General features: G+C 38.6%; 1 protein-coding gene across 1 annotated transcript in view; it reads left to right on the forward strand.

The window, feature by feature from the left end:
* Positions 1–9,727: 9,727 nt before the first annotated feature.
* The window catches only part of LOC121386072 (synaptogenesis protein syg-2-like), a 31,172-nt gene continuing 13,979 nt past the window's right edge, over positions 9,728–26,920 (forward strand). The window contains exons 1-3 of the mRNA XM_041516871.1: positions 9,728–9,827; positions 12,406–12,735; positions 21,732–21,995. Coding sequence (XP_041372805.1) covers positions 9,773–9,827; positions 12,406–12,735; positions 21,732–21,995 — 649 coding nt within the window. The 5' untranslated portion in view covers positions 9,728–9,772. The remainder of the gene's footprint in view (positions 9,828–12,405; positions 12,736–21,731; positions 21,996–26,920) is intronic.

The raw sequence follows: 26,920 nt of genomic DNA on the forward strand, positions 1-26,920 counted from the left end.
ATGTTAAATTCTTTGAAATTGATCTAGTTTACTTTATGATGTCCAGACTGCTGTGATATGGCAAAGGATTTTTGTCCTGGACTTAACAAAATGGTGCAAACATTCCATAGAACATTAATATGCTCAAAAAAGATAATTATGTAACTACTGTACCAAAATAATAATAATAATAATAATTCTGAAGCAATTTTGATTCAGTCTTTTAAAAACACTTTGTATGCTTTACAAACTTCTAACAGTTGGTGTTTTATTCAATTTTCAAACCTGTGATAATTTATTTAGGACATCCATACACGTTTTTTTTCTTTCTTTTTTTAAATGTTTAAACAAAATTTAAAAATTAAATCATGTTAATTCTTTATTATTAATTTATGATTATTATTATAATAAAAAATTTTAACGTACAAGCCACTTAATCAATTTGTAGGGGTCATAAGGAACTTTCAATAAAATAATAATAGGTAGCAATGTATCTTAAATTTTGGATTGTGGATTGTAATGTGAGTTTATGTTAATCTTTGTATTATTGTCAGTCAGTCGAATATTAAACACCTGAATTATTAAAACCCTGTATCAGGACACGTATTATGGTCTAATTTTTTCATTTATATAGAATTAGATGAACATATTTTATCAAATGTTTTTAATAATATTTTTTATATATTTGCTTTATCGCTTAAGTGTAGCTACATGTATTACAAACATGCAACTAAAATTCATCAATTTTTGTGTTTTATATTTTGCATATTTTTACTGATTAAAATTATTGCTTTTTCAAAGTGTTTGTTTTGAATTGTCACTTCAGTATCTACAGTTCTTGGCAGAATAGATGGTGAATTTGATCATAACTTCAGGGGGTCACTGTTTCATCAGGTACAAAATTAGCACTGAAATAGGATCAATTCCCGTCAATGGGGGGCGATCCTGTCTCACGTAGTACTCCCAGTGTGATATAGGATCAAGTCAATGCTCGCATTCTAACCAGTTCTCCATGACGTATAATTCAACCAGAGGTCAAGGTGTACAGGGATCCATCCTACAAACCGTCTCTTGCGCTCTTACAAATGCTTAAATGCATTCTTATGCATTACACCAGGGCTCGAAATTATTATAGGCCTGTGAAAAGCGAAATGCAGTCTACTTTTTTAGAGGGCGAGACGTAGCCCAGTGGTAAAGCGCACGTCTGATGCGTGGCCGGTCTAGGATCTATCCCCGTCAGTGGGCCCATTGAGCTATTTCTCGTTCCAGCAAGTGCACCACGACTGGTATATCAAAGGCCGTGGTATGTGCTATCCTGTCTGTGGAATGGTGCATATAAAAGATCCCTTGCTACTAATGGAAAAATGTAGCGGGTTTTCTCTCTATGACTGTGTCAAAATGACCATATGTCTGACATCCAATAGCCGATGATGAATAAATCAATGTGCTCTACTGGTGTCGTTAAACAAAACAAACTTTTAACTTTCAGTTCTCCATACAAACAGCTCTCTAACACTCCATTTCAAGAAAAAATGTATATAGGGATAGGTTTTATTAATAGACTGATTGCTATAAAATACTGAATGAGATCTGTTTTGGGTTATGTTGGTTTAGGTTCAGTCTCATGGGCCTGATTTGTAACATGGTAATTTCAGGTTGTTCACCCTATTAAACATCTATTTCTTCACAATTTCAGGCGCCTTTGTGTTACAAAAATTGCTCTGTAAGTTTCTAATTAATATTTAATTATCTAAATGATGTTTATCTCAATGTTCATATTTTGTATCAATTTTAGGGGTGGGTAACGCAATATGACACATTTTGTTAGATTGAAACACACACACACACACACACACACACACACACACACACACACACACACACACAGGCGTCTCACAGGATGGAAATATTTCCATCTGATACAAAAAAACACGAGAAGGAAGTTATGTTTCATTTATACAAATAATAAGAGGGAACTGCCATTCCAAGGGCCACTTTTTCAATTAGTAGTAATATATAGTTTATAGGTACCATCCCACAGACATGAATGGTAGTACATACCAGTTGTGGAGCACTGGCTGGAACTAGAAACGACGAGGATTTATTGGGCTATATCATGTTCAAATCACCGCCCCTCGTTTAATTGTAAGGCCAGGATGATGATGTCAAATGAAAGCTACGACAGGCATTCGATACGTTCTTGTGAAAAAGAACATTATAAAAAATTGGATATTTTATGAGAAGCTACAGGGGACACTGGGACATGGTCAATTAATGATAACTAATTCATGGCTTTTTAGTGGATATCAGACATTAAAGCAATCCATATGATCCAGTTGATGATAAGCATTTATTTGATGTATAATACATGCCACAGACGCATGTATCTGTATTTTGATGCACAATAATTAGAGGGTACCGATTATGACCTGACGTCAATGAAAACACGACATGTTTAGGGTACCCTCAAATACTGGTGACAAATGAGTAGTGGATTCCAATTGTTTCACTGTTACCAGTTAGTTTCATATTAGGACTTCTATAGTGGGGCTGATAACCAAAACATTGTGCACGTTTCGTTCAAACATGAAACTTTACACATATATACCTTGACCCATTACAAACATTTTCAGATATGCACAATGCATCCACTCACAATAAATGTTGCAGCTTTTTCCTTTCATATCTTGTCTCCATATTTTGTTAATTTTATAAGTATTCATCTAGGAGATATTTTAAACAGAACTTGCTCCATGGGGGATGGGGGTGGGGCAATTTTGTTAGTCTTCCACGGTCATCAGTGGCTGCTGTTAACTGTTTGTAATGCGTCATGTTATCTATGCGTCAAGTTTCATGATATATACAATGTATGTATGTGCATGTTACGTATGATTGCTTCATGACATGAAAGTACAAATCCTCCACACCAAAAATATTTTGCTCACCCTTTTGTATAGTGTTTCATTTGTTTATAAAAAGTAGTGCCCCCCCCCCCCCCGGATTTTGATCAGAGTACGGCCCTGGTGTGTGCGTGCGTGCGTGCGTGCGTGCGTGTGTATGTGCGTGTGTGTGTGCGTGCGTGTGTATGTGTGTGTGTGGCAGGGGGTGAGTGGGTGTGTTCACGAGGGTTCATGGTGTAAATCCTTGGTCGGGGTGGGATCTGTCTCAGCTGGTAGATCTGATCTGATAATGTTTTATGTGCATATATGCCATGAAGGCTTCACGCACGCCTGTCACGGGCTTAATCTCTGACTTTCGCCAGTGACTAAGTCCGGGCCAGGAGGGGGGAGGGGGGGGGGAGGGAGGGGTAAGTTTGAGGTGGGCAGAATTTAGAATAAAACATTTAGTGGTCGGTCAAAGACCTAAGTCCTAGAGAGAAAACCCTGCTGATCCTACACATGTCTGGACTGAGAAATTAAATCCCAAAAGTATTTTTGAATGCTCGGCCTCAAAGATTTTACCCCTGCGCGTGCTGTAACCTCAACGTGGTGCAGGGGTGTAACATTCTCTTTGAGAATGGCCAATACAGCACAACTCCCCTTTTGGGGCACCTTGTTGGCCGTGAGGTGCATCCCGTAATGCTGGATGATGGGATCCTGGTGGTTGAGTTGGGGACATATCTGCGGATATGTTTTCTGGCAACACACCACTTTGGCCTGGAGTTCAGCCATACGGGTGGTCAGGGAGGCCCGACCTGATTAATCCGCTGGTCATGCCAAGCTCTAGAGCAAACAACCTTTGTTTTGTTTATATAGCCAAGAACAAACACTGTTTTAATTACCTTTTGTATTTGTTGCTCTTAGGGCGGTGGCTAGGGTCAATTGGGTGATATGTTTTTTCATTGCCTGAGTATATCAGTCATGTATCCCTGGCATGAACGTCTGCTGGTTATCCTAGCGTCATGTCCCCTTGTTGGACTCCGTGGTGGGTGGGGACATGGTTGATGAACATTTCCGCTTATAATTATGGCTACAAACAGCTTTATACGTTCTGATGGGGCCCTTAAACGGGTCCACACCGAAGTTTCGGACTCTTCGTCATCAGATGAAGAGTCTACGAATGTGAATGTTAAAAAATCCAAGGTAAGTTCTGGCAAAACCTGGCCAAGGTTCCTTGTCATCGGATCATCCGAAGATGGTGCTTTGCGGAAATTATCACCCTTTGCCATTGAAAAGGGTTTGCAAGGGTTAGCTGGAGAGCTTAAAACAATCAAGAAACTGCGGAATGGCTCTTTGTTGGTAAAGTGCGCTATAGAGAGTCATTCTAAGAATCTTCTTAGATCGAAATTCTTATGCAATGTGTCAATTGAGGTTTCACCACATTCCTCCCTTAACTCTTCTAAGGGAGTGATCCGTTGTAGAGACTTGGAGGGTGTAAGCGAGGATGGGATTTGTACAAATCTTGCCTCACAGGGTGTTGTATTGGTCAAACGAATAAGTGTTCATCGGAATAATGAACTTGTGCCGACGAATACTTTGATTTTGACTTTTAATGTGCCAACTCTCCCAAACTCGATAAAGGCAGGGTATTTAAATATACCTGTTGTACCTTTCATACCCAATCCCTTGAGATGCTTTAAGTGTCAAAAGTTTGGTCATGGGCAGAATACATGTCGTAACAGGTTGACATGTGCTCGTTGTGGTCAGTATGATCATGACAGCAAGGCATGTCAGAATGATATGGCATGTACCAACTGCAAAGGCCAACATTTTGCTTATTCACGTGAATGTCCAAGGTGGAAAGTCGAAAAGCAGGTACAGCAGTTGAAAGTTGATAAACACCTGTCTTTTTATGAGGCAAGAAAACTTGTGGAGACCTCTACAACTGTGGCGGCAGGCAGGTCGTATGCTTCTGCAGTTAAGGTTCCTACAACCAGTGTTGCCTCTCAAACGGATTTAACTTGGCCCAATGGTGATGATCGATTTAAGAAGATTTCAGACATTGCTAAAGCTCAAAAGCATGCTACAAAAATTGTTAGAAACAAAGTTGTCAAGTCTACTCAAGTGTCTTTGGATTCTAGAAATCCACCAAAAGGTTTGACTGCGGAGCCAGGTCCCAGTAAATCTAAGTCAGGTAAAGACACTAAAACACCACATAAGGATTGTTCTTCAGGGCGACTGAAGAAGTCTGAGAAGCAACTCATTCCTTTAGACAATCCTTATGAATCTTTGGCTGATCTGGATGATGAGATGGATATATCACCATGTGATCATCCACATTCTAAACGATCACCAAAGAAAAAGATTATACCCATACTTCCTCCCAATGACTAATTCAGTCATTCAGTGGAACTGCCGTGGGCTTAGGCCCAATTTTGATGAATTAAGTCTTTTAATTCAAAAACATAATCCTATTTCAGTGTGTCTTCAAGAAACTTTCTTGAAGGACACTGATCATATTACCATGAGAGGATTTAAACTCTATCATAAGTTTCAAGAAACTGAAAATAGGGCATCTGGGGGTGTTTCCATTCTTGTTAATGAAAATATTCCTCAGAGTATAGTAACATTAAATACTAATTTACAAGCTGTGGCTGTCAAAGTCACGGCTCATAAAACTGTTACCCTATGTTCAGTTTACTTGCCACCTCGTAATCATTTTAATTTTAATCCTAGGGATCTTCAAGGTCTTCTTGATCAGCTCCCTACTCCCTTCATTGCTATGGGAGATTTTAATGGTCACCACACTTTGTGGGGATGCGACGATGTCAATATTAGAGGTAACCAATTGGAAGACTTAATTCTCAAAAACGACTTACTTTTATTTAATGATAAAAGTCGTACATATTTTCATTCTGCAAGTGGATCTTTCACTTCCATAGATTTAACTCTTTGTAGTCCATCACTTTTTGTTGATTTCTCCTGGAAAGTTGGTTCAGACCTTTGTGGTAGTGATCACTTTCCCATTATTTTGGAGAATGATGGACCACCATCACTTGAAAGGGTTCAAAGGTGGAAGTTGGCGAAGGCAAATTGGGGTCAGTTTCAGCATCTGTGCAGCACTCGTGTGCAACAATTTGCCATTACTGATGCTGATGATCCCATGTCTTTGTTCACTTCCATCTTGAAGGACATTGCAGATGAAACTATTCCTAAGACTTCGGCAGTACCAAAGCGTTTCAATAAACCATGGTTTAATGATACGTGCAAAGATGCATTCAAAGAGCGAAACAGGTTGCTTGAGCGGTTCAAACGTGAACCTACAGCAGACAACCTGGATGCATTTCGTATTGCTAGGGCTAAGGCTCGCAGAGAAATTAGACAGAGCAAGAAATCATCTTGGAGAACTTTTGTCTCCAAGTTGAATTCACAAACATCAGTGAAATCTGTCTGGAATAGGATCCATAAAATCAAAGGTAAAGAATCCAGTAACACAGTTCATCATTTGTCTGTCAATGATACGGATGTCACGTCTCATCGTGACATTGCCAATGCATTGGCAGACAACTTTTCTCATAATTCATCTTCTGCTTTCAGTACAGATGCTTTTACATCTGTCAGAACTAAAGCTGAAAAGCAGTCCATTTATTTTTCATCCGAAAATGCTGAAGTATACAACAGGCGTTTCTCTATGGAGGAATTGCAGGATGCTCTTCGTCGAGCCCATGATACTTCAGTAGGACCGGATGAAATTCATTATCAGTTATTGAAACATTTACCTGAATCATCTTTGATGGTTCTGCTGAATATTTTTAATAACCTCTGGATTTCTGGAGACTTTCCTTCTGATTGGAGGAAAGCTATTATTATTCCTATTCCCAAGCCTGGTAAGGATCCAACTAATCCTACTAGTTATCGCCCTATCGCGTTGACAACGAATGATTAATCGTAGACTTGTCTGGTATGTTGAATCCCACAAATTGCTTACTAACGTGCAATGTGAGTTCAGATCTAGACGTAGTACGGTTGATCATGTTGTTAGATTTGAAACGTTTTGTAGGGAAGCTTTCATCCAAAATCAGCACTTGGTTTCAGTGTTTTTTGATTTGGAGAAAGCTTACGATAACACGTGGAAGTATGGGATTTTAAACGACCTCCATGGCATGGGCCTTAGAGGTCGTCTTCCTGTTTTTATATCTCAATTTTTAAGAGATAGATCTTTTAAAGTCCGGGTGGGGTCGACTTTGTCCGACATTCATCCACAGGAGATGGGTGTACCTCAAGGTAGTATCCTGTCTGTAACTTTATTTTCTGTGAAAATTAACAGCATATCCCAGTGTTTAACACCTGGTGTGGATTGCTCGTTATATGTCGATGATTTTGAGATTTGTTACAGATCGTCCAATATGAGTATCATTGAACGTAAGTTGCAGCTTTGTTTGAATAAACTTCATCAATGGGCAACTGACAATGGCTTTAGATTCTCAAAGACAAAAACGGTTTGTATGCATATCTGCCAGAAAAGAGGTCTCCACTTAGATCCACAGTTGTTTCTGGACAAAAATCCAATTCCAGTTGTGGAGGAGACTACATTTCTGGGGGTTATATTTGACAGGAAGCTATCTTTTGTGCCCCATCTTAAATATGTTAAAAAGAAGGGCTTGAAAGCTCTCAATATTTTAAAAGTTATTGGTAATATGGAATGGGGAGCAGACAGAAAGGTTATGCTCCGTCTGTATAGATCTCTAGTTAGATCAAAACTTGATTATGGATGCATTGTGTATGGGTCGGCACGCAAGTCTTACTTGCAGATGCTAGATCCTATACACAATCAGGGACTTAGGCTTTGTCTTGGTGCATTTAGAATATCTCCTGTAGAGAGCTTGTACGTTGATGCACACGAACCTTGTTTGGGTGCTAGACGTGCCAAGCTTTCGCTGCAGTATGCTGCCAAGATTAAATCGTTACCAACAGATCGAACACATGATGCGGTGTTTGACAACAAATATATGAAGTTGTTTGATGCAAGGCTAAATGCTATTCGTACATTTGGTCTTCGCATTAAGCGTTTTTTGTTGCTTTCCAACATTGATTTAACTGACACTTTGGAAACTCCTTCATATTTTGTTTTACCACCATGGTGTATTACAGCACCTAAAATTGTGTTTCATCTGGCGCATCCGAAGAAAAATCGTACAGATGCTGTAGTTTATAACCAATTGTTCATGGAAATTCAAGACAAGTACCGTGATTACATTCCTGTGTATACAGATGGATCACGGGATGGGAATTCTGTGGCTTGTGCTACAGTTTTTCCATCAGACACAATACTTTCCATGCGACTGCCTGACTCAGCATCGATATTTAGTGCTGAAGTTTGGGCAGTCATTAAAGCCTTAGAAGAAATAAAGGATTCTAGTGCATCCAGATTTATTATTTTTACCGACTCACTTTCGTGTCTTCAAGCTTTACGAAATATGAAGCTGGACCATCCCTTAATTGGGATGGTGATACGAAAGTGTGTCTTTTTATCTATTGCCATTAAAGACATTGTATTTTGTTGGGTACCCAGCCATGTTGGCATCAGGGGTAATGAAAAGGCAGATTTAGCTGCCAAGTCTGCTTTGGATTTGCCTCATGCCAGGGTTGGTGTACCGTATACTGATTTTAAATATGGTATTAACAAATTTATCTTTTCGATTTGGCAACGTGATTGGGACGGTGAGTTTGCGAACAAGCTTCATGCTATCAAGCCAGTCTTGGGAGAGTGGCAGTCCTCCTATAGACAGTGCAGGAAGGATGAAATAGTCTTGTGTCGTTCCCGCTTCGGGCATACATATTTAACCCATTCATTTATCTTAAAGAAAGATCCTCCACCTCAGTGTGAGTACTGTCAGTGTCTTCTGACTGTGCGACACATTTTGGTGGAGTGTAACAATCTGAAAGCAATTCGAAAAGATATATTTGGACTAGGAACTGTGATGGAATCCTTTCGATTCCATCCAGAACTTATTTTACAATTTTTACGTGATACTGAATTTTATTCAAAATTTTAATTATATATATATCTGTGATATTTGCATTTTTACACAGTCGTTTACACTGTGTTTTTATTTAAATGTTGAATTTTTATATTGATGATGATCATCACACTGTTGTTTCATTTTACCATAGTTTGACACCCAATAGCCGATGTATTTTTCGTGCTGGGGTGTCGTTAAACATTCATTCATTTATTCATTCATTCATTCATTCAAAGATTTTAAGGTGATTTGAGCAGTTGATCGGGCACCAAAGTAAAGTGCGTTGGACTATTTATACAAAAATAAACATAAGAATTTTGATCCGCGGCCAAACAAATGTAAAGTCCAACTAAGCCCCAAAAAGGAGGTTACCTGTCCTAGATAGGGTTGCGCCGCGGGAGTCATGGCGAGCTGATGGGCTATTCAGGAAGTTGGGAGTCCTTCAGTCTGGTAGACGCGGCACTTGTCTATGACTCCAAGGTAGTCTCCTTGTAACACCATCTTTAGAATACGGTGGATGATCGTATTGTTCATGGGACGGATGGTTTATCAAACGTTGTGGTATGTGCTGATCTGTCTGTGGGAAAGTACATTTAAAAGATCCCTTGCTGCTAATTAAAACTGTAGCGGGTTTCCTGTGAAGTCAAAGTTATATTTGACATCCATTAGTCCTCTCGTTGCGTGGTCAACAAAACAAACTTTGTCTTTTCAATCCTAGATCGACTGGGTATTAGACAAGCGCTTTACCACAGGGCTACGTCCTGCAACCACCACTCAACCGTACTAGAGGATATATGTCTGACCTAGATGTTTTGTTGATAGTTGTCACCTACAGAAAAACCGCACACAGTTTACCCGGAAGAAACCTAGTCTGTACAGATCAGTTTAATAATGGTTCTGTTATTGTACATAGTTGTGTTTGTCACCGCTGTTAATCACGTTCTAGGTAAGTGTTTTGTTCTTCTCTATTTATTAAACTAATATTATAAATTAGGAAGCGGTAGCAGCGAGGTTACGCGAAATATAACTACACTGTACGACAGAACGAACGTCACACACACTATGTATGTATGTATACATGTATCTATATGTCGGATTTGATTAGTACATCAACTGGCATTAACTCACTGACACAGGGAATTACCTTTTCTGGCCTCACAATGTGCATCTAATGCTATTGCTGGGACTCGAACATTTGGCACCGATTCGATCGCTAGTATCAGACCACCAAGATAATGATTCAGCCACCGAGACATGCTTAAAAGGAAAGTGTCCACCCGTAACGAAAATGAACTATCTCTATAATAGTATTGTATGTATGTCGGGTTTAGGCTCTCCCCCCCCCCCCCCCCCCCCGAAAAAAAAAAAAAAAAAAAATAATAATAAAAAAATTCTTGTCTCTGGTCAGTGCGCGCTTCGATTTTAACCATCGCAAGTCAACATTTTTTTTTTTTAATTTCACACAGTACGTCGATTTTTGCCGGGCGTTTCTTGCTATGACGCAAAACCGCATTTCGAGCCAAAGCGCCACAGCGCATGAACCAGGACGGGCATTCTGATTTCAGTTTAAATATGCCCGCATCGCCGCATCAATTCTGGAACTTTGGTCTGACCAGAAACTGAATGTTTTTTGTTTGCCTAGTACATACCTGTAGATAGTACATACCTGTAGATAGTACATAGACAGTACATACCTGTAGGTAGTACATACCTGTAGGTAGTACATACCTAGTACATACCTGTAGGTAATACATACCTGTAGGAAATCGAACCTATAACACCGATTCGTCCGTCGTTCCATTCAGAGACATTTTGAATTGCACGAAGACGGTAATTGTTTTGTTCTTTTGTCAGTAAATTAAATTAAATTATTTAATTGTAATTATTGTTATAGGTATACATTTGAAAGTTTAATCTCTAGCCTACATTTCCTAGCAAAGTTTATTTTATTTAACGACACCGCTAGAGCACATTGATTTATCAACCATCGGCTATTGGATGTCAAACATTTGGTACTTTTTACATGTAGTCTTAGAGAAGAAACCCGCTACATTTTTCCATTAGTAGCAAGGGATCTTTTTATACGCACCATCCCTCAAACAGGATAGCACATGCCACGACCTTTATATACCACTGAGTCGTGGGACACTGGCTGGAATGAGAAGTAGATCAATGGACCCACCGACGAGGATAGATCCTAGACCGACCGCGCATCAAGCGATCGCTTTACCACTGGGCTTCATCCCGCCCCTTTCAAAGCAAAGTTCAAAGCAAAGTTAGTAAATAATTGTGTTGTGTATCAACTTTAACATGCGCATGTGCAGGAAAATATGCAGGAAGGGGTGGAGGTGGATGTGGGGAGGTCTAGACTTTGGCAAACGAAATTAGGTGGATCGTGTTATGCTCCCCGAAAAATACATTTTAAAAAGTGTTTTTATAGTGTAGGTGTATGTTTCGACTCCCCCCCCCCCCCCCCCCCCCCCACCACCACACACACACCCATTCCTCCGTTCCTATTTATGTTTGTACTGTTCTGTCTGGCGAAACTTCCGGAACTCCAGGTGTAGTTTCTTGCTGTGATTCCAGTGCAAAGTGCACCAATACAAGGCAGGCTGAATGGTAGTATGTATGTATGTATGTATGTATGTATGTATTGATGTATTGATGTATGAATATCTATATATTGTATGTATGTCGAGGTTGACTGTTACACACATAGATATTAACGCACTGGCACAGGGGATAATTAAATCCTTTCTGGCCTCAGAAATTGTCCCATGCCGTTGCTGGGACTCGAACCTGTGGCACCGAATCGCCCGCAAATTGCGAGACTAACCACTATGCGCTCTGAACTATCGAGACATCCATGAAAAGGATGCTCTTTAACTCAACCACATGCATAGGGTCTACAATCTACGCGGTCGATCCCGCTTACGTGCACGAAACAGTGGACAGACCTGGCACTGGCTAGTATGTATTGATGTATGAATATCTATATATTGTATGTATGTCGAGGTTGACTGTTACACACATGTATGTATGTATGTATGTATGTATGTCTGTGTGTCTCTGTGTGTGTGTGTGTGTGTGTCTGTGTGTGTGTGTGTGTGTGTGTATGTATATGTGTATGTATGAATATGTATGTATGAATATGTATGTATGTATGTATGTATGTATGCATGTATGTATGTATGCATGCATGTATGTATGTGTGTATTTGTGTGTATGTACACACACGCGCGCGCCTCTGGAAACCGGAATTCTCTCAATACCGGACGTTTACCATAGTCCCGTGATTTACCCATCTTTTACCACCGCAGTTTACCTCTCTAAACTGAAAGGCGCATACGAAACATTCAGTTCCAACGTGTTTATTTAGCGCAAATTATTATACCTCTGAAAACCGGACGATCAGACTGTTATTAATTATTGTGACGCATCCAATGGCTTCTTATACTAGTGTTAGTATCAGTTCGCCGTTTTGTTTACAGTTTTCAATTTTTAAAAGATATTTTATATCACAGGTTTGGCAACTACCACGATTGATTGTATGGGATACGGAAATCCTGGACGGAGTACTGTATTGACTTGTGAAACAGCGGGCACTATAATTACTGGAATCCGTTGGCTTCGACCAAATGGTGGAACACCATTAGTGGTGATGGCATGTTACAAAGCTAACACTCTGTGTTTGCCATCTGGTGGTGTAACTGGCTACAGTGTTTCTCGAGACTCGCCCACACACCAGACTCTCACCATAAAATCGTTCAACACTTCGGTAGATGCTGGAGAATGGATTTGCCGGGATGGAATAACAGGAGCTGGCCTATTTAGATGTAATAAAATTGTCGCAAGTAAGTCTCGAAGTATGATTTGTTGTTTAAATAAGACATATATTAATTGAGCACAGACCTACTTTTATGCAACAGACATAAACATACACTCAAATGTGTATGCCATTTGCATACCAATACGCGATCACCCCCCACCCCCACACCACATAAATACATACATACATACATGTATGTATGTATGTATCGATCTATCTATCTATCTATCTATCTGTATGTATGTATGTGTATGTATGTATGTATGTATGTATGTATGTATGTATATACACACACATATCCCTGGGAACAAATTATGTACCCTCGGGTGGAATAGCCCTATCCCACATGGAAACATATAAAGGATTCTTTTATTACATTGCATCAGCTATGGGTAGCAACGGAAGTTTATTCATTTAAGAATTGACCGCAATTAATTTTTGGTTCATACAAGTATGAACCGAACAAACGATGTGTACACTAGATTACCCCGCGTAGCGGATCATACAAAAGTTGCACATCGTTTTTTCGGTTCTTACTTGCATGAACCAAAAAATAATTGCGGTCAAATCTTATAATTAAATTTATATGCAAATGAATGAATGAATGAATGTTTAACGACACCCCAGCACGAAAAATACATCGGCTATTGGGTGTCAAACTATGGTAATGCAAACAAACAAGGTGATGATCAACATCAACACAAAAATTCAAGATTTAAATAAAAACAGTGTCAAGAACTGTGCAAAAATACAAATATCTCAGATTGATACTGACTTTTACTCAAAATTTCAATTTGTGCTGTATTGGCCATTCTCAAAGAGAATGTTACACCCCTGTACCACGGTGAGGTTACAGCACGCGCAGGGGAAATTTATATGCATACTTTAACAATACATAACTGAATTTATTTTGTTTAGCTTTAAATACACCTGCAGTATTGTTTGTGTAAACTTCATTGATACTTATGTCGCGTAAGAATGCGAAAGTTCATTCACTATTATTTGAATCAGGTGATTTTTTGTAAATGACGTCATTTCCTCTAGCTGCTGTGCATTTTTACGGATCATTTAGTTATATTGGAAGGAATTGTCCTGTTTAGTTTATATTTTTATGAAAGTAAATGAAGGGAACGTGTCTAACATTTATGCTGTTGGTGGAACCGTTTAATTTTCGCCAACAGCTGTAAAACATCGCTTACAAGTAAGTTACAGGCGTGAAGTTTCCTTCATGATTTCTTTGGCTACCGACCGAGTCACATGTCATGATTAACAAGAGTTTTTTTAAATCAATGCTTATAGATCTACATGTCTACTCTGCTATATCATTTTCCATTAATTTATCGTATACTTTGTTTGTATTGCTTTTGTAGCTTTCACTTGTGTTTTCTTCAAAATATCTAAATATGATTGCTAGAATAATCCGACTTGTTGCACAAAAGTAGTGCGTGTCGGGGGGGGGGGGGGGGGGGGGGGGGGGGGGGGGGGGGGGGGTAGTAGGCGTGGCTTAAATTTGTTCGGTTCATCGAGATATTAACGAAAAAAGTAAGCACCTCTGGACCAATCAGATTGACGTAAAGTGTATAGAGGCAAAGAAAATTTAATTATTTCTCAATTAATGTAAAAATTACGACGTCGTTAGGGAACTTCATACCTGATGACGTCATTTTATATTGGTAATTTGTCTTACTGAGCATTATAGTTTTAACCCAAAAAATAATTCAAAATAAAATATGAACTTTTAATGTTATTATTAGTAAGTATGGTTAAACTTTTATTATAAGTATTGTCTGTTATTTCGTTTATGTCGGGCAGGGTCTGGGGCTGTGGTTGTCGCTGTCGGAGGCGTCGGTCCAACTCGTCCCATAGATGCTCAATTGGGTTCAAATCCGGTGATATCGATGGCCAAGGAAGGACATTAATGTTGTTGTTCTGTAGGAAAGCCGTTGTGAGACGTGCTGTGTGAGGCCTGGCGTTGTCATGTTGGAACACTGCGTTGGCGTTGGCCATAACTGGAACGATGTGTGGCCGGAGGATCTGGTCAGTGTAGCCCTGTGCATTCAGGTTGCCCTGCACGTGGATCAGGTCAGTTCTGCCAGTGTGTGAGATGGCTGCCCACACCATGACACTACCCCCGCCGAATCTGTCCACTTCCTGCACGCAGTTTGCCGCATAACGTTCACCACGACGCCTATACACGCGACATCTTCCATCATGACGTCGGAGCAGAAATCGGGACTCGTCACTGAACCACACCTGTCTCCATCGCAGTTGAGGTCATTGTCGATGAATCTGGCACCACTGCAGTCGGAGTCGACGGTGTTGTGGTGTTAAGATGACACCTCGAACTGGACGTCTGGCACGAATTCCTACCTCACGTAGGCGGTTCCGTACGGTCTGGTCGGATATCCTTCGCAAACCTGGTATTGCTGCGGCTGTGGAGGTGGCAGTAGTTAATCGTTCCCGAAGGTGGCGTACCCGGATGTAGCGGTCCTGCCCGGGGGTAGTGACCCGTGGTCGACCAGATCTAGGGAGGTCACGTGTTGATCCATGTTGCTGGTAACGGTCCCACAGTCTGGAGATGGTGCTTGGGGACACATGGAATGCCCTGGCAACGGCCGTTCTGGATTCGCCTGCGTCTAGTCGGCCGATGGCATTGTCATCGGTTCACTGAGACGTGGCATGTCCTGGATTGTCAACTGTCGGCCAGATACAGAGGCCAGGCAAGCGAACACCCTGCACTTTTATACTGTCGGTGTTCATGTTGCAAGTGCAGACAACGCATGTGCAGTGGTGACATGGTTTGCACGTGGCTGCGTTTTTGCGAATATTCACATTTTGGAACTTTATTGTACAGTAGCTGCGTTTTATCGAATGTAACCGTGGGAATGTGTTTGGGACATGCAATGACCTTATATTCACAAAGCATGAACCGGTAGGAAACATAAAATCGGAGTTATAACCCATTTGTACCCTTTTGCGTTTCTTTTTTTGAAGAGTATATATATATATATATATATATATATATATATATATATATATATATATATATATATATATATATATGGTGTGTCACTGAATCAGATAAGAGGATTGACAGTCAGGTTAGGAATATATATATATAAAAACCCACAACAAAAGAAACCAAACCAAAGAAAGAAACCCCAAACAAACCAAACAGAAGAAACAAACACACTCAAGGAGATAGAACAAAAAAAACACAAAAAAACCAACAAACATCAGCCCCAACCTAACAAAAAAACCAACATAACAACACATAACACAGTAACACCCCCCCCCCCCCCAAAAAAAAAAATAAAAAAAAAATTAAAATATTTTTTTTTTTTATAATAATAATAATAAAAAATAATAATAAAAAAATAAAAATAAAAATAAAACAACCCCCAAAACAACTACCCCCCCAAAAAAACCCCCCAAAAAAACCCCACAAACAAAACAACCCCAACAACACAAAACCAAAACAACCATCCCCCCAATACAAATCAACAAACAAAAGCGAACAAACAGAGAAAAAGCAGTGCTTATGGTTTGACGCGAGCAATTGCTCTCGCTCGCGTGTGCTCGCGCAAAACGATTTCCGCGTAGGCGAAAAACTGCTCGCGTTATCACACGTAGACATCGCTAATCTATTTACTCCAAAAATACTGTGAACTGGCACCACGGAAAATTGAAAATAGCTACCGGTCTATAGAAATATTTGACTTATTTCTATGTTTTGCAAACTGTTTATTGATTGGTCAGCGAGACCCGAGAATGGGAGAATGTCGATAATTGGACTGAGTATAAAGGTCAAGGATTTGTTTCCTGATTTGCTCGATTTTACGAATGGCCCATATGCTGTCATTCGGAATGTCTCGCGCGATTCCGTTGTCAGCCGAGAGCCGCCCGTTGGTCGCGTTCGATTTTCGGGTATTGTCGGAAATTGTTAACCTACAGACATTGACGACTGAGTATTGGATAACCTCAGTGTCGAAAAGTTGTATATGCGAATATATTTCGATTTACAATTTTCGAATCGATATGTCTAAAGAAATCCAAGGTAATTCTGTGCAACTAAGTACTTTTCTGAAGTGATCCGTAGGTGATGTGATTTCTTGGAACAGCGAAACCAAACGCGGACTGGAAATGGTCGTCAGGATTTCGTGCAAGTTGTGCGGAAAACATGTGGATAAAATAAAAAAGGACTCGAAAATCCGTGGCCAAATTCAAAAAGAGGTAGAAGTGTTTGCCACAGGAACGACAAATGTGAAGAAGCATGCTATTGACAGGCATTTGGGCAGTGCAGCACATCGTGTGGCTATAGATTACGAACATTTATTGGGTGATGAAGATTGTATAGTGGGCGATACTCCTATACTGTCAGCATCTACACCACGAAGCCAACCGGCAATTGACATTTCATTAAACCAAGCATCCAGAGACGCATACAAGAAATTATTAAAACCTGCATACCAAATAGCAGTTGATGGCTTGCCACTCCGTACGTTTACGTCATTTATTCAAGTTCAAAAAGAAAACGGTGTACAGTTAATTTCGGGTAAGTCAGCCTGCAATATTATAGTGAGGTGTCCACTTTTCGTGCCCCGACGCATTCATCAACAATTTCTACAAAACAATACAACACTAAATAAGATAGGTTTACTAACCTTACAAAATGACCATTTATCATTTATTTACAGCAGGATAATGAACTTTTAAAGTAGGATTTATAAATATGTTTTTAAAGTTATTTAACACTGTAGAAGAACTGTCATTTTAATATCCAACTGAATAATAACAACCGATCTTGGATTTAATTTCATTAAAAAAAATACTACCAACTAATAAAATGAAGAAAAAATTATAACTAATTAACAAAATGTCAAGTTCATAAAAAAAGAGTTAATTGTGAAAAAGGGCACGAGAAAACAACATGCACGAGAAGTAGACCTTCGACCATGGTATTATTGTTATTATTATTATATCATAAATTATTAATAATTAAATGAGGTGGTGTTCTTTCTTTTTTTTGCAATTTTTTTTTTTGCATTATTATTATTATTTAGTTTTTTAAATTATAATATATATATATAATCACATTGGTCTAAAGGAATTTATTTTATTGGTAATGTAATACTACTGTAAGTCTAATAGAAACAGCCGAATTACATGGATAGATTTGATGTGTTTTGCTTTACAACAGTTATGGTGCGTTGATGACATGTTATATCACATGTAGTTCTACTGATAAATTATTAATTCCACTATGTTTTACAAATATATTTTTTCTTGGATATTTAAACAACCTCACATTAAATTTAATCCCATCCCCCACGAACACTTTTAATTTACTTTTCTTTTTAACTCATGCCAAACTGATTTTTTAAAAACAACCTTAATGAAGGCTGGGATGGTCCTGGCGAATCACTAATATTATTATACATAATAAAATTTAAATATTACTTGTAGGCCTACCCTTTCCTCATGTGTTGAATTTATTGAAAGGCTCCCCCCACCCCCCTCCCCATTTTCTTCATGTTCCTTAATATTTATATATATTTTTCTATATTAGTAAAACAAATTAAAGAAAAAACAAGCAAGGCTACAAAAATATTTATTAACATTCTGATATTTTAAAAAAATAAAGTAAAACAAAACAAAAGATAGAAAAAAATAAACAACACACCACAACAAACAAGCAAATAAATTTATTAATATCATGAAATACTTGATTTATATGTACACTAAGTTTTGGACATGGTTTCGTTTTAGGCTGTGATTCCCCTCAGAAGGCTGTTGAATTTATAAACTATATTGCCAATCAACAGAGAATTGCCATTAATAAAATCCTGAGTTGCAGCACCTGCTTCTCTGTTTTGAGTGATGGTAGTCAGGCCAGGAAGACAGGATGTGAGAAGGAGTTGGTTTTCGTTCGAGTTGTTCACAAAGGCAAACCTGTATACTTCTGCATTGGACTGCAAGATTTGGATACATATGGTGCAGCTAATGCGGAAAACCTGAAGCAGGCAATAGATAATGTTTTCATCAAGGCCATCAAGCTCTCCGAAGAACAATACTCAAATGCTCTAATCTCAGCAGCTGCAGATGGTGCCTCTGTAAATACTGGTATTTAAATTTAGTTATATTATTATTAAAATAAATTGATTAAAAGAGATACTTGAAGTATCTTTGTTGAAAGTTCAACAACAACAACAGAAATGGAGCAAATTGATTAGATGGTCACTAGTTATTAGATGTGAAACAAACCAGGGTGTAATTTGTTTGGTATTTCATTGCAATTTGCTACACAAATTTCAGAAATTGCTATGAAATTCTGAATGATTTAATACTAGTTGCTAATCAATTTTCTATGCATTACAACTTTTGCTAATCAAAATTTTATAAACAAAATGTACCCTGCAAACTATATTAGACATAACCACAGAAACATTGTAGAATGGAAAATTATTATGGTTTCCACAAGTATAGTTTGACATCAGGAACTTTAACTCATTATGAAAACTTTAAGATCATGTGTGTATGTATGTTGGGTTTGTTTTTTTGTTGCATATAAAAATCTAATTATTTTAAACAATTGTACTTGCAGGGGTTTACTCAGGACTTCTTGCACGATTGTCACAAACACGACCATGGATGGTGAATATTCACTGCATTTCCCACAGGATTGAATTAGCAGTAAAAGATGCCATGCTTGATACCAAAAGAAGCAAAGCATTCTCTGATGTTAAGCAATTCATGATAACTTTGTACTACCTGTTCAAGAAATCTCCGAAGGTCAGGCGACATTTACATTCAACAGCAGAAGCATTGGATGTACAAGTGTACAAGGTGAAAAAAGTCCACGGTACCAGATTTGTCTGCCATCAGTTACTAGGACTACAGTCTCTGATAAATGATTGGGTTATGCTTGCTCTATCTGTGGAGAACTCCTTGGTATCGAAAAACAAAACAACAACACAATTACCTGGTATCCTGCAGAAGTTGAGGAATGTCACCTTTCTTGTAACATGTTGCTACTTTAAGAATGTCCTAGATGCCATCACACCACTGTCTTTGTCCTTTCAAAGAGGGGACATCATGGCTTATGAAGTTCTGTACCAAGTGCAAAGAACGCAATCAAGAATACAAGATCTGATTGATGAGGAGGACATATCTGTAAAAGGAATCTTATCATCCGTTGGCATTGAATATGATGAAACAGAATCGACAATTAGCCAAAGTTTGCCAAAACAGGGACATACAAGGAGGAACATTGTTAACAGAGAATACAACAAGGTATCATACACAAACATGTTCAAACCAACTGGGGCCATTGAAGCTGTAAAAAGCATCAAGGAAAAAGTCTTGCCAGAACTGTTGAAATGTATGGTTACCAGATTTTCAAGCTTTGACGCAGATATCTATAGACATATTCAATGGTTAGATCCTGCAAATTGGGATGAAGATGATGGGACTGCAGAAGTCAAACCTCTTCTCCAGTTGGCATCACATTTCCAGGAAAGAAAAATGCATGAAATCGATTACTTTGCTGTCAAGAGGGAATGGAAGGATTTGAGAAATGCTATGAATTTTTTTACAGTAATCTGCAGATGAAACAGTTGTGGCAGAAAATTATGACCTACAGAAGAACTGATTTCCCCAACATCTGTAGATTGGTGGAAATAGTTTTCTGCATTGGCCCCAGCAACAGCACTGTGGAGGTTTTGACCCCACAAATGCGATCACAACCTTTACTTATTTTTCAAAATCGACTAACAATAAACAACGTGTTGAAATCTTGCTTATTTGTCTGCCATCGTGTTAAAGTTAATTATACATGTTGCTCAAACAAGTATAGAAATGTAATTAAATAATTAAATAGTTTTATGTTTATTTACCTGGAAAGACAAAGGTATTACTTTCGTACCATTGGTTTTATTGTACAGTTTCACACAAGACTGTTGAAAAGTAGCAGTTACGCAGGGTAACATGTTTGTACGAAAACAAATGGCATACTATTCTAGGACTTTATTTTTCTCAGAAACTGTCAGTAGATGCAACGATTAGTTACAATCACTCTCCTGATCCAGGAGTCACGCGTTTTTATCTGGGGAAGTGGAAGAAAGAAAAGAAAGAAAGAAATGTTTTATTTAACGACGCACATTTTATTTACGGTTATATGGCGTCAGACATATGGTTAAGGACCACACAGATTTTGAGAGGAAACCCGCTGTCGCACCTACATGGGCTACTCTTTCCGATTAGCAGCAAGGGATCTTTTATTTGCGCTTCCCGCAAGCAGGATAACACAAACCATGTCCTTTGTTGAACCAATTATGGATCACTGGTCGGTGCAAGTGGTTTACACCTACCCATTGAGCTTTGCGGAGCATTTACTTAGGGTTTGGAGTCGGTATCTGGATTAAAAATCCCATGCCTCGACTGGGATCCGAACCCTGTACCTACCAGCCTGTAAACCGCTGGTCTAACCACGATGCCACCGAGGCCAGTTTAGGGGACGTGGAAGCGATAAAACGTGGGACGGAACGCAGCCCCGTGGTAAAACACTCGTAAAGCAGTCTAGGAGCGATACTCATCTGTGGGCCCATTAAACTGTTTCTCATTCCAGCCAGTTCACCATCACTGGTACACCAAAGAGCGTGGGATGTGCTATCCTGCTTGTGGGATAGTACATATAAAAGACCCCATGCTACTATATGTCAAAATTACCAAATGTTTGACATCCAATAGCCAATGGTTAATACATCAATGTGCTCTTGTAATGTATGTAAACAAAACATACTTTTTTAACCATAAAACGTCAGGAGGTCGTCATTTGTCCAGACAGTTGTTAATTCCTGTTCTGTAATAATCCATACATTCAATGTGCTTCTTGAGGGGATGGACCTGCACCAATCTTGCTACTGAGACGTGATCTTTAAACAGTGCAGCGCCTCACACATTGGTTTTCTCTAACGCCCATAGCTGATGCAATGGAAATATTGTGTCTCTTATCTTTTTCAGGTGGTCCAGACTCTGTTACACTCAATCCTCCACCACCTGGGTCTGTAGTAGAAGGAGACAGTCTGACTGTAACGTGTGCTGCTGCTAGTTGTAATCCACCATGTTCCTATTCTTGGACTCTGGGAAATCAACAGATCTCACCAACATCTCGGTTAACACTGACAAACATCAACAGGAGTCAGACAGGGAATGTGTACACGTGTACAGCGACCAACTCTGCTATACCAATGTCTAAAGCTAAACAGTTCACACTGACAGTGTACTGTGAGTATTAATTTGATATGCTACATTTTTGTGTTATATTTTACTTGATGAACGACTACTTATCCTGAAATATTAAGAAGCCATTTTCATATTCTTCCTAATATTTGCTGTAGTACAAATCTGAACGACAAAACCGTTAACCACGACCAAGACCGTATCTTTGCACAATGCAGAATTGAATGGGCATTTGGCAAACTAGTGGACGATTCCATGGATAGGCACTCCCGGGGAGATCCCTGCCGGACAACACACCCTCCTTGTACCGCCACAAAGACCAGTTTATTAAATCAAAACTACAATATGACAGATCTCACTGGAATGAATGCATGCAGCCATCGTTAAGATGCAACATTTTAACAGTGGTGTTTGGCTGAAACACGTCTACTGTATTTGTCACAAAATAAAAGCACAACGTATATATACCTAAGGGTCCCAACCTAGCTACTACTTTAATTCATAAAACATTTGAGAGTCCATGATGATAACAACTCGGCGAATTAATACACAAAGTATGAACGTGACCAAATCCAACTGAACAGTTTATTCCAGATATTCATATATATATATATATATATATATATATATATATATATATATATAGGCATATAGGCATATATATAGGCATATTACTCATACAGTAGTCAGAACTAATATAATATTAACATGGTTCCTAAAGAGACTGCTCTCAGTTTGCTACCATTGTTAAGATATTTCCGATTAGACTAAAATTACATATTAAATGCATTTTCTTGTTTGCAAAATCATCGTCTGTATATTCAATGCATTTCTGATCTTTCTTTTTATTTAGGTCATTAATAGTCTCTTTTAATCGAAAACGTGTTATAATAACATTCAAACCTGTTTATCCTCACTTTATAACATTGGAAAATGTCTCGTTTCTCTTTTATACAATTAATGTATTAATGTTTCCACACACGTGTATGCTGGTTGAATATAAAGTCAGTCCCATGTAGCGGAGTGGAAAATTCCATGTACATTCTCAGAAAATGGTTGTGTTTAAAATTTGTCAGAGTGATTTTAGTCAGAAGATCCATTCCTAGTTAAAGCGAATATGAATTTTTAGGCGAATATGAATTTTTAAGGTTGGGTACCGCGAAAAAAACGTACCACGGTATACCTCGGTTTTTTGTAAGGTACCACGGTATACCACATTAGTAATGACATCATACCAGTGATACAATAATTGCTCAACATACAATGTCATTTATGCGCCTTTGAACTTAGGGGCCAAACATATATGACATACTACAATGAAATATCTACCAGTAAAGATTTTGACTGTTTCAATTTACACTCTATTTCCGTCTAAAGTTGAGTAAGCATTAAGCAGGACTAATAATCTAATTTAGAGAATAGCTAATACTTATAGGTAGAACATAGTTGTACAGCCTTGTTGTATTTTAAGGCCTTATAATGAAAATGAAATAAACATAACAGATGGATGAATTCTATAGTTATCATTTCAGTTGAACTGGAAAAATAATGACAATGCCAAAGTTTAAACGAATGTATTCTATTATCACCATTTTAATTATACCAGTAGCTATTAACTACAAGTAACTTTTATATAGCTACTTTTATTTCAGGTGATGACCCAGGCAAGCAGGTCCCTTTATGTTTTAAGTTTGCTACAATGCATTATTGTTCAAGTTAGTTAAAGTTTAATCGTCTTGACATCAATTTAGTTTCAAGAATAAACAAACTCCAAAAACCTATAAATGTCTGAATAAATCATGTAATGTGTCAATTCCAGTGATTATTATCTGGATTACTGAATTTATTTTATGTTCTTGTTTAGAAACATTAGTGCATTAGTGATTAATATGTAAAATATTTGTTATCGCGAACTCAAATATTATTAATGTAATGGTATTTAACGTCAAACATAGGAGCATTATGGCATTAGAGCGGGAATTTGTGTATTCGTTATCTCTGACTGAGAGAGCATCTGTCCGAATGTAAGTCTAGCTCTAGAACAGCAGAGTAGGCCTTCTTAGGCTAACCACTTTTGATGGGATGAGTTACCTGAGAACAGGTCCAACCAAACCATCACTGCCTACAGAGTGACAATCGAAAATTTGTGACATACGTTTTAATACGTTATAAATCATTGTTTTGTGTTTTCAACTAGCTATTACTACCTACGTTAATACATTAAAGTTTAAACAAGTGTTGCCGTAGAGCGTTTATGACAAAAAACAAACAAAAAAACAACATTTTAGTAATAAAAAATAGTGTTTTAAGTAACGCTTTTCGGTACACTCACCTACCACCTGTAACACTAAAAAACTTTGGGACATACAGCCACCCACCCCTCCAGCGTTACGTAATATTTGAATGGCCCCCGATGTCTAGTACGGGCCATAGCCCAGTGGTAAAACACTCGGTCGAACGCGTGGTAGGTCTAGGATCGATCCCAGTCGGTGCCCCATTGGGCTATTTCTCATTTACGTATGTGCACCACCACTGGTATAGCAGAGGTCGTGGTATGTACTACTAATGAAAAAAATGTAGTGGGTTTCCTCTATAAGACTATACATCAAAATTACAAAACGTCTCACATTCAGTAGCCGATATGTTTGTTCTGCTCTATATGAAGATAACAAATGTAACCTGTGCCACCCCACTAGAGGCTCTGCATACGTCCCCAACCCTCCAGATATCGTGCCAATTCCACAGACCCAATGGGCCATATATAGGCTATGTGCTATGGGCCTGTATCTTTAATCTCTTTGGTAATATATTCATGTTTATAGAAGAAAAACAATTTAGAAACAAAATAGCCACACTAGCAGTATTTTATTTTATGAATAAAAATGAGATAGTTGGGCTTTCGTGTTGTCTTTTTTAAAGCGCCTAACTCCCCTTCTCCTAACGTTTATGTATGTTTTACACAATACTATTTATAATTGTTTTGGTATCCAACTGAAGATTATAGCCATTCACCCAAAAGAAATACAAACTAAAAGAAAACGTCTTTATAGGTTATTGTTGTCAAAACACTGGCGTGTGACTGTCTTTCAGACGTTCACAACTGAAAAAAAACCGTCTTTCAATTTCATAAATTCATTGCAACGTGATCCGAGACTTTTGTATGTTTCTCTGCCAGGGGCGGAGGGATGTATCATGCCGGTGCTAATATTATATCAGTATTTGTATTGTAACTCTGTCACATCATCCCTGTGGTTGGGACATATAACAAATGTAAACAGGGGTTCTGTGGATAAATATTAAAAAATATATATATTATATCCGTAGACATAGCATTAATAAATTATAATTTACCCCACTAAATATGTATAAAATTAAATCTGTAACTTTGAAAGTTTTAACTAATAATGATTGTATATATGTGAGAAACAATATGTAATCCTTATCAACACACCCACTTCAGTAATATAAACTCACCACGTGACCTAGATTGTACAACATTACCTGATACGACAAAACGCTAGAAACATGACAAATAAAAAGTAAACCTTGTTGTAGCTAGTACTAAAACATTTAGTATCAACAATGCAACATGTTTTGAACAGTATTTCATATTATTTAATCGCATTTTTGTAGATTTACGAGAAGTTCACTACTGAATAGTAGACGGGTCACCCGGACATGCAAATGGCGCTTATTTATACCGCGAGGCACAACTGTCGAACAAAATTGGTTGAAAGCATGTTTGGTGACTAAAAATCGACATTAAAAACCTTTCTCAATTTTTTTTCGCCAAATCGAAAATTCTTTTGACAATTTTTATTATTTTTTCGCAATTTGCGACTTTGACGAACAACAGGGCGAGTCCTGCAAATGTCCAATATCGCACGTGCGTTGCGAACAACAAACTCGTCATCTACCATGTTTTTGTTAGTGGCAACGTTTTGATAATCTAGATACTTTGGGAAATTCTGTTATTGGAACACAAACAATCATTAACATTGGATGCTTTTAAAATAATTTCTCAAAATTATGTATTTTGTTTCATGACACTGATAATTTATTTCTCAGATATTTCCGTAAAGTTATCGTCCACGGAAAGAATACCGATACAGTACAAAACGTACCGGTTCGTACCACGACAGAAACAAATACCGGTATAGCGGCATACCGGTAATACCACACACCTCTATGAATTTTAATTATGTTGACAACACAATATGCATAATCCTAGTTTAGAACATACAGTCAATGAATACAACACTACTTATATATCAAACTAGATAGTTTTTAATGATATATATACTCTTCAAAAGAAGAAACGCAAAACCACATTGTCGTAACATTTGGAGAATTGATTTAATTATTGAATGGTGAGTCCGATAATTACCAAATGTTGCAGGATTGTTCACAATTCACTCTAGTCCATTGTGAGTAAGTGATAGGACACACCACCAAGGTCAAGGTCATCTGGTGTCAATACCGGGTGTGGCCTCTGCGTGTGTTGACAACTGCCTGGCACCGCCTGCCCATTGAAGCAACCAGAGTATGGATGACGTCCCGGGGGATGGTAGCCCACTCGGTCTGCAAGGCTGCTGCCAGCTCGGGCAGGGTCTGGGGCTGTGGCTGTCGCTGTCGGAGGCGTCGGTCCAACTCGTCCCATAGATGCTCAATTGGGTTCAAATCCGGTGATATCGATGGCCAAGGAAGGACATTAATGTTGTTGTTCTGTAGGAAAGCCGTTGTGAGACGTGCTGTGTGAGGCCTGGCGTTGTCATGTTGGAACACTGCGTTGGCGTTGGCCATAACTGGAACGATGTGTGGCCGGAGGATCTGGTCAATGTAGCCTTGTGCATTCAGGTTGCCCTGCACGTGGACCAGGTCAGTTCTGCCAGTGTGTGAGATGGCTGCCCACACCATGGCACTACCCCCGCCGAATCTGTCCACTTCCCGAAGGTGGCGTACCCCGGATG

Source organism: Gigantopelta aegis, chromosome 12 (genome assembly GCF_016097555.1).
Source record: "Gigantopelta aegis isolate Gae_Host chromosome 12, Gae_host_genome, whole genome shotgun sequence".
NCBI classification, from domain to species: Eukaryota; Metazoa; Mollusca; class Gastropoda; order Neomphalida; family Peltospiridae; genus Gigantopelta; species Gigantopelta aegis.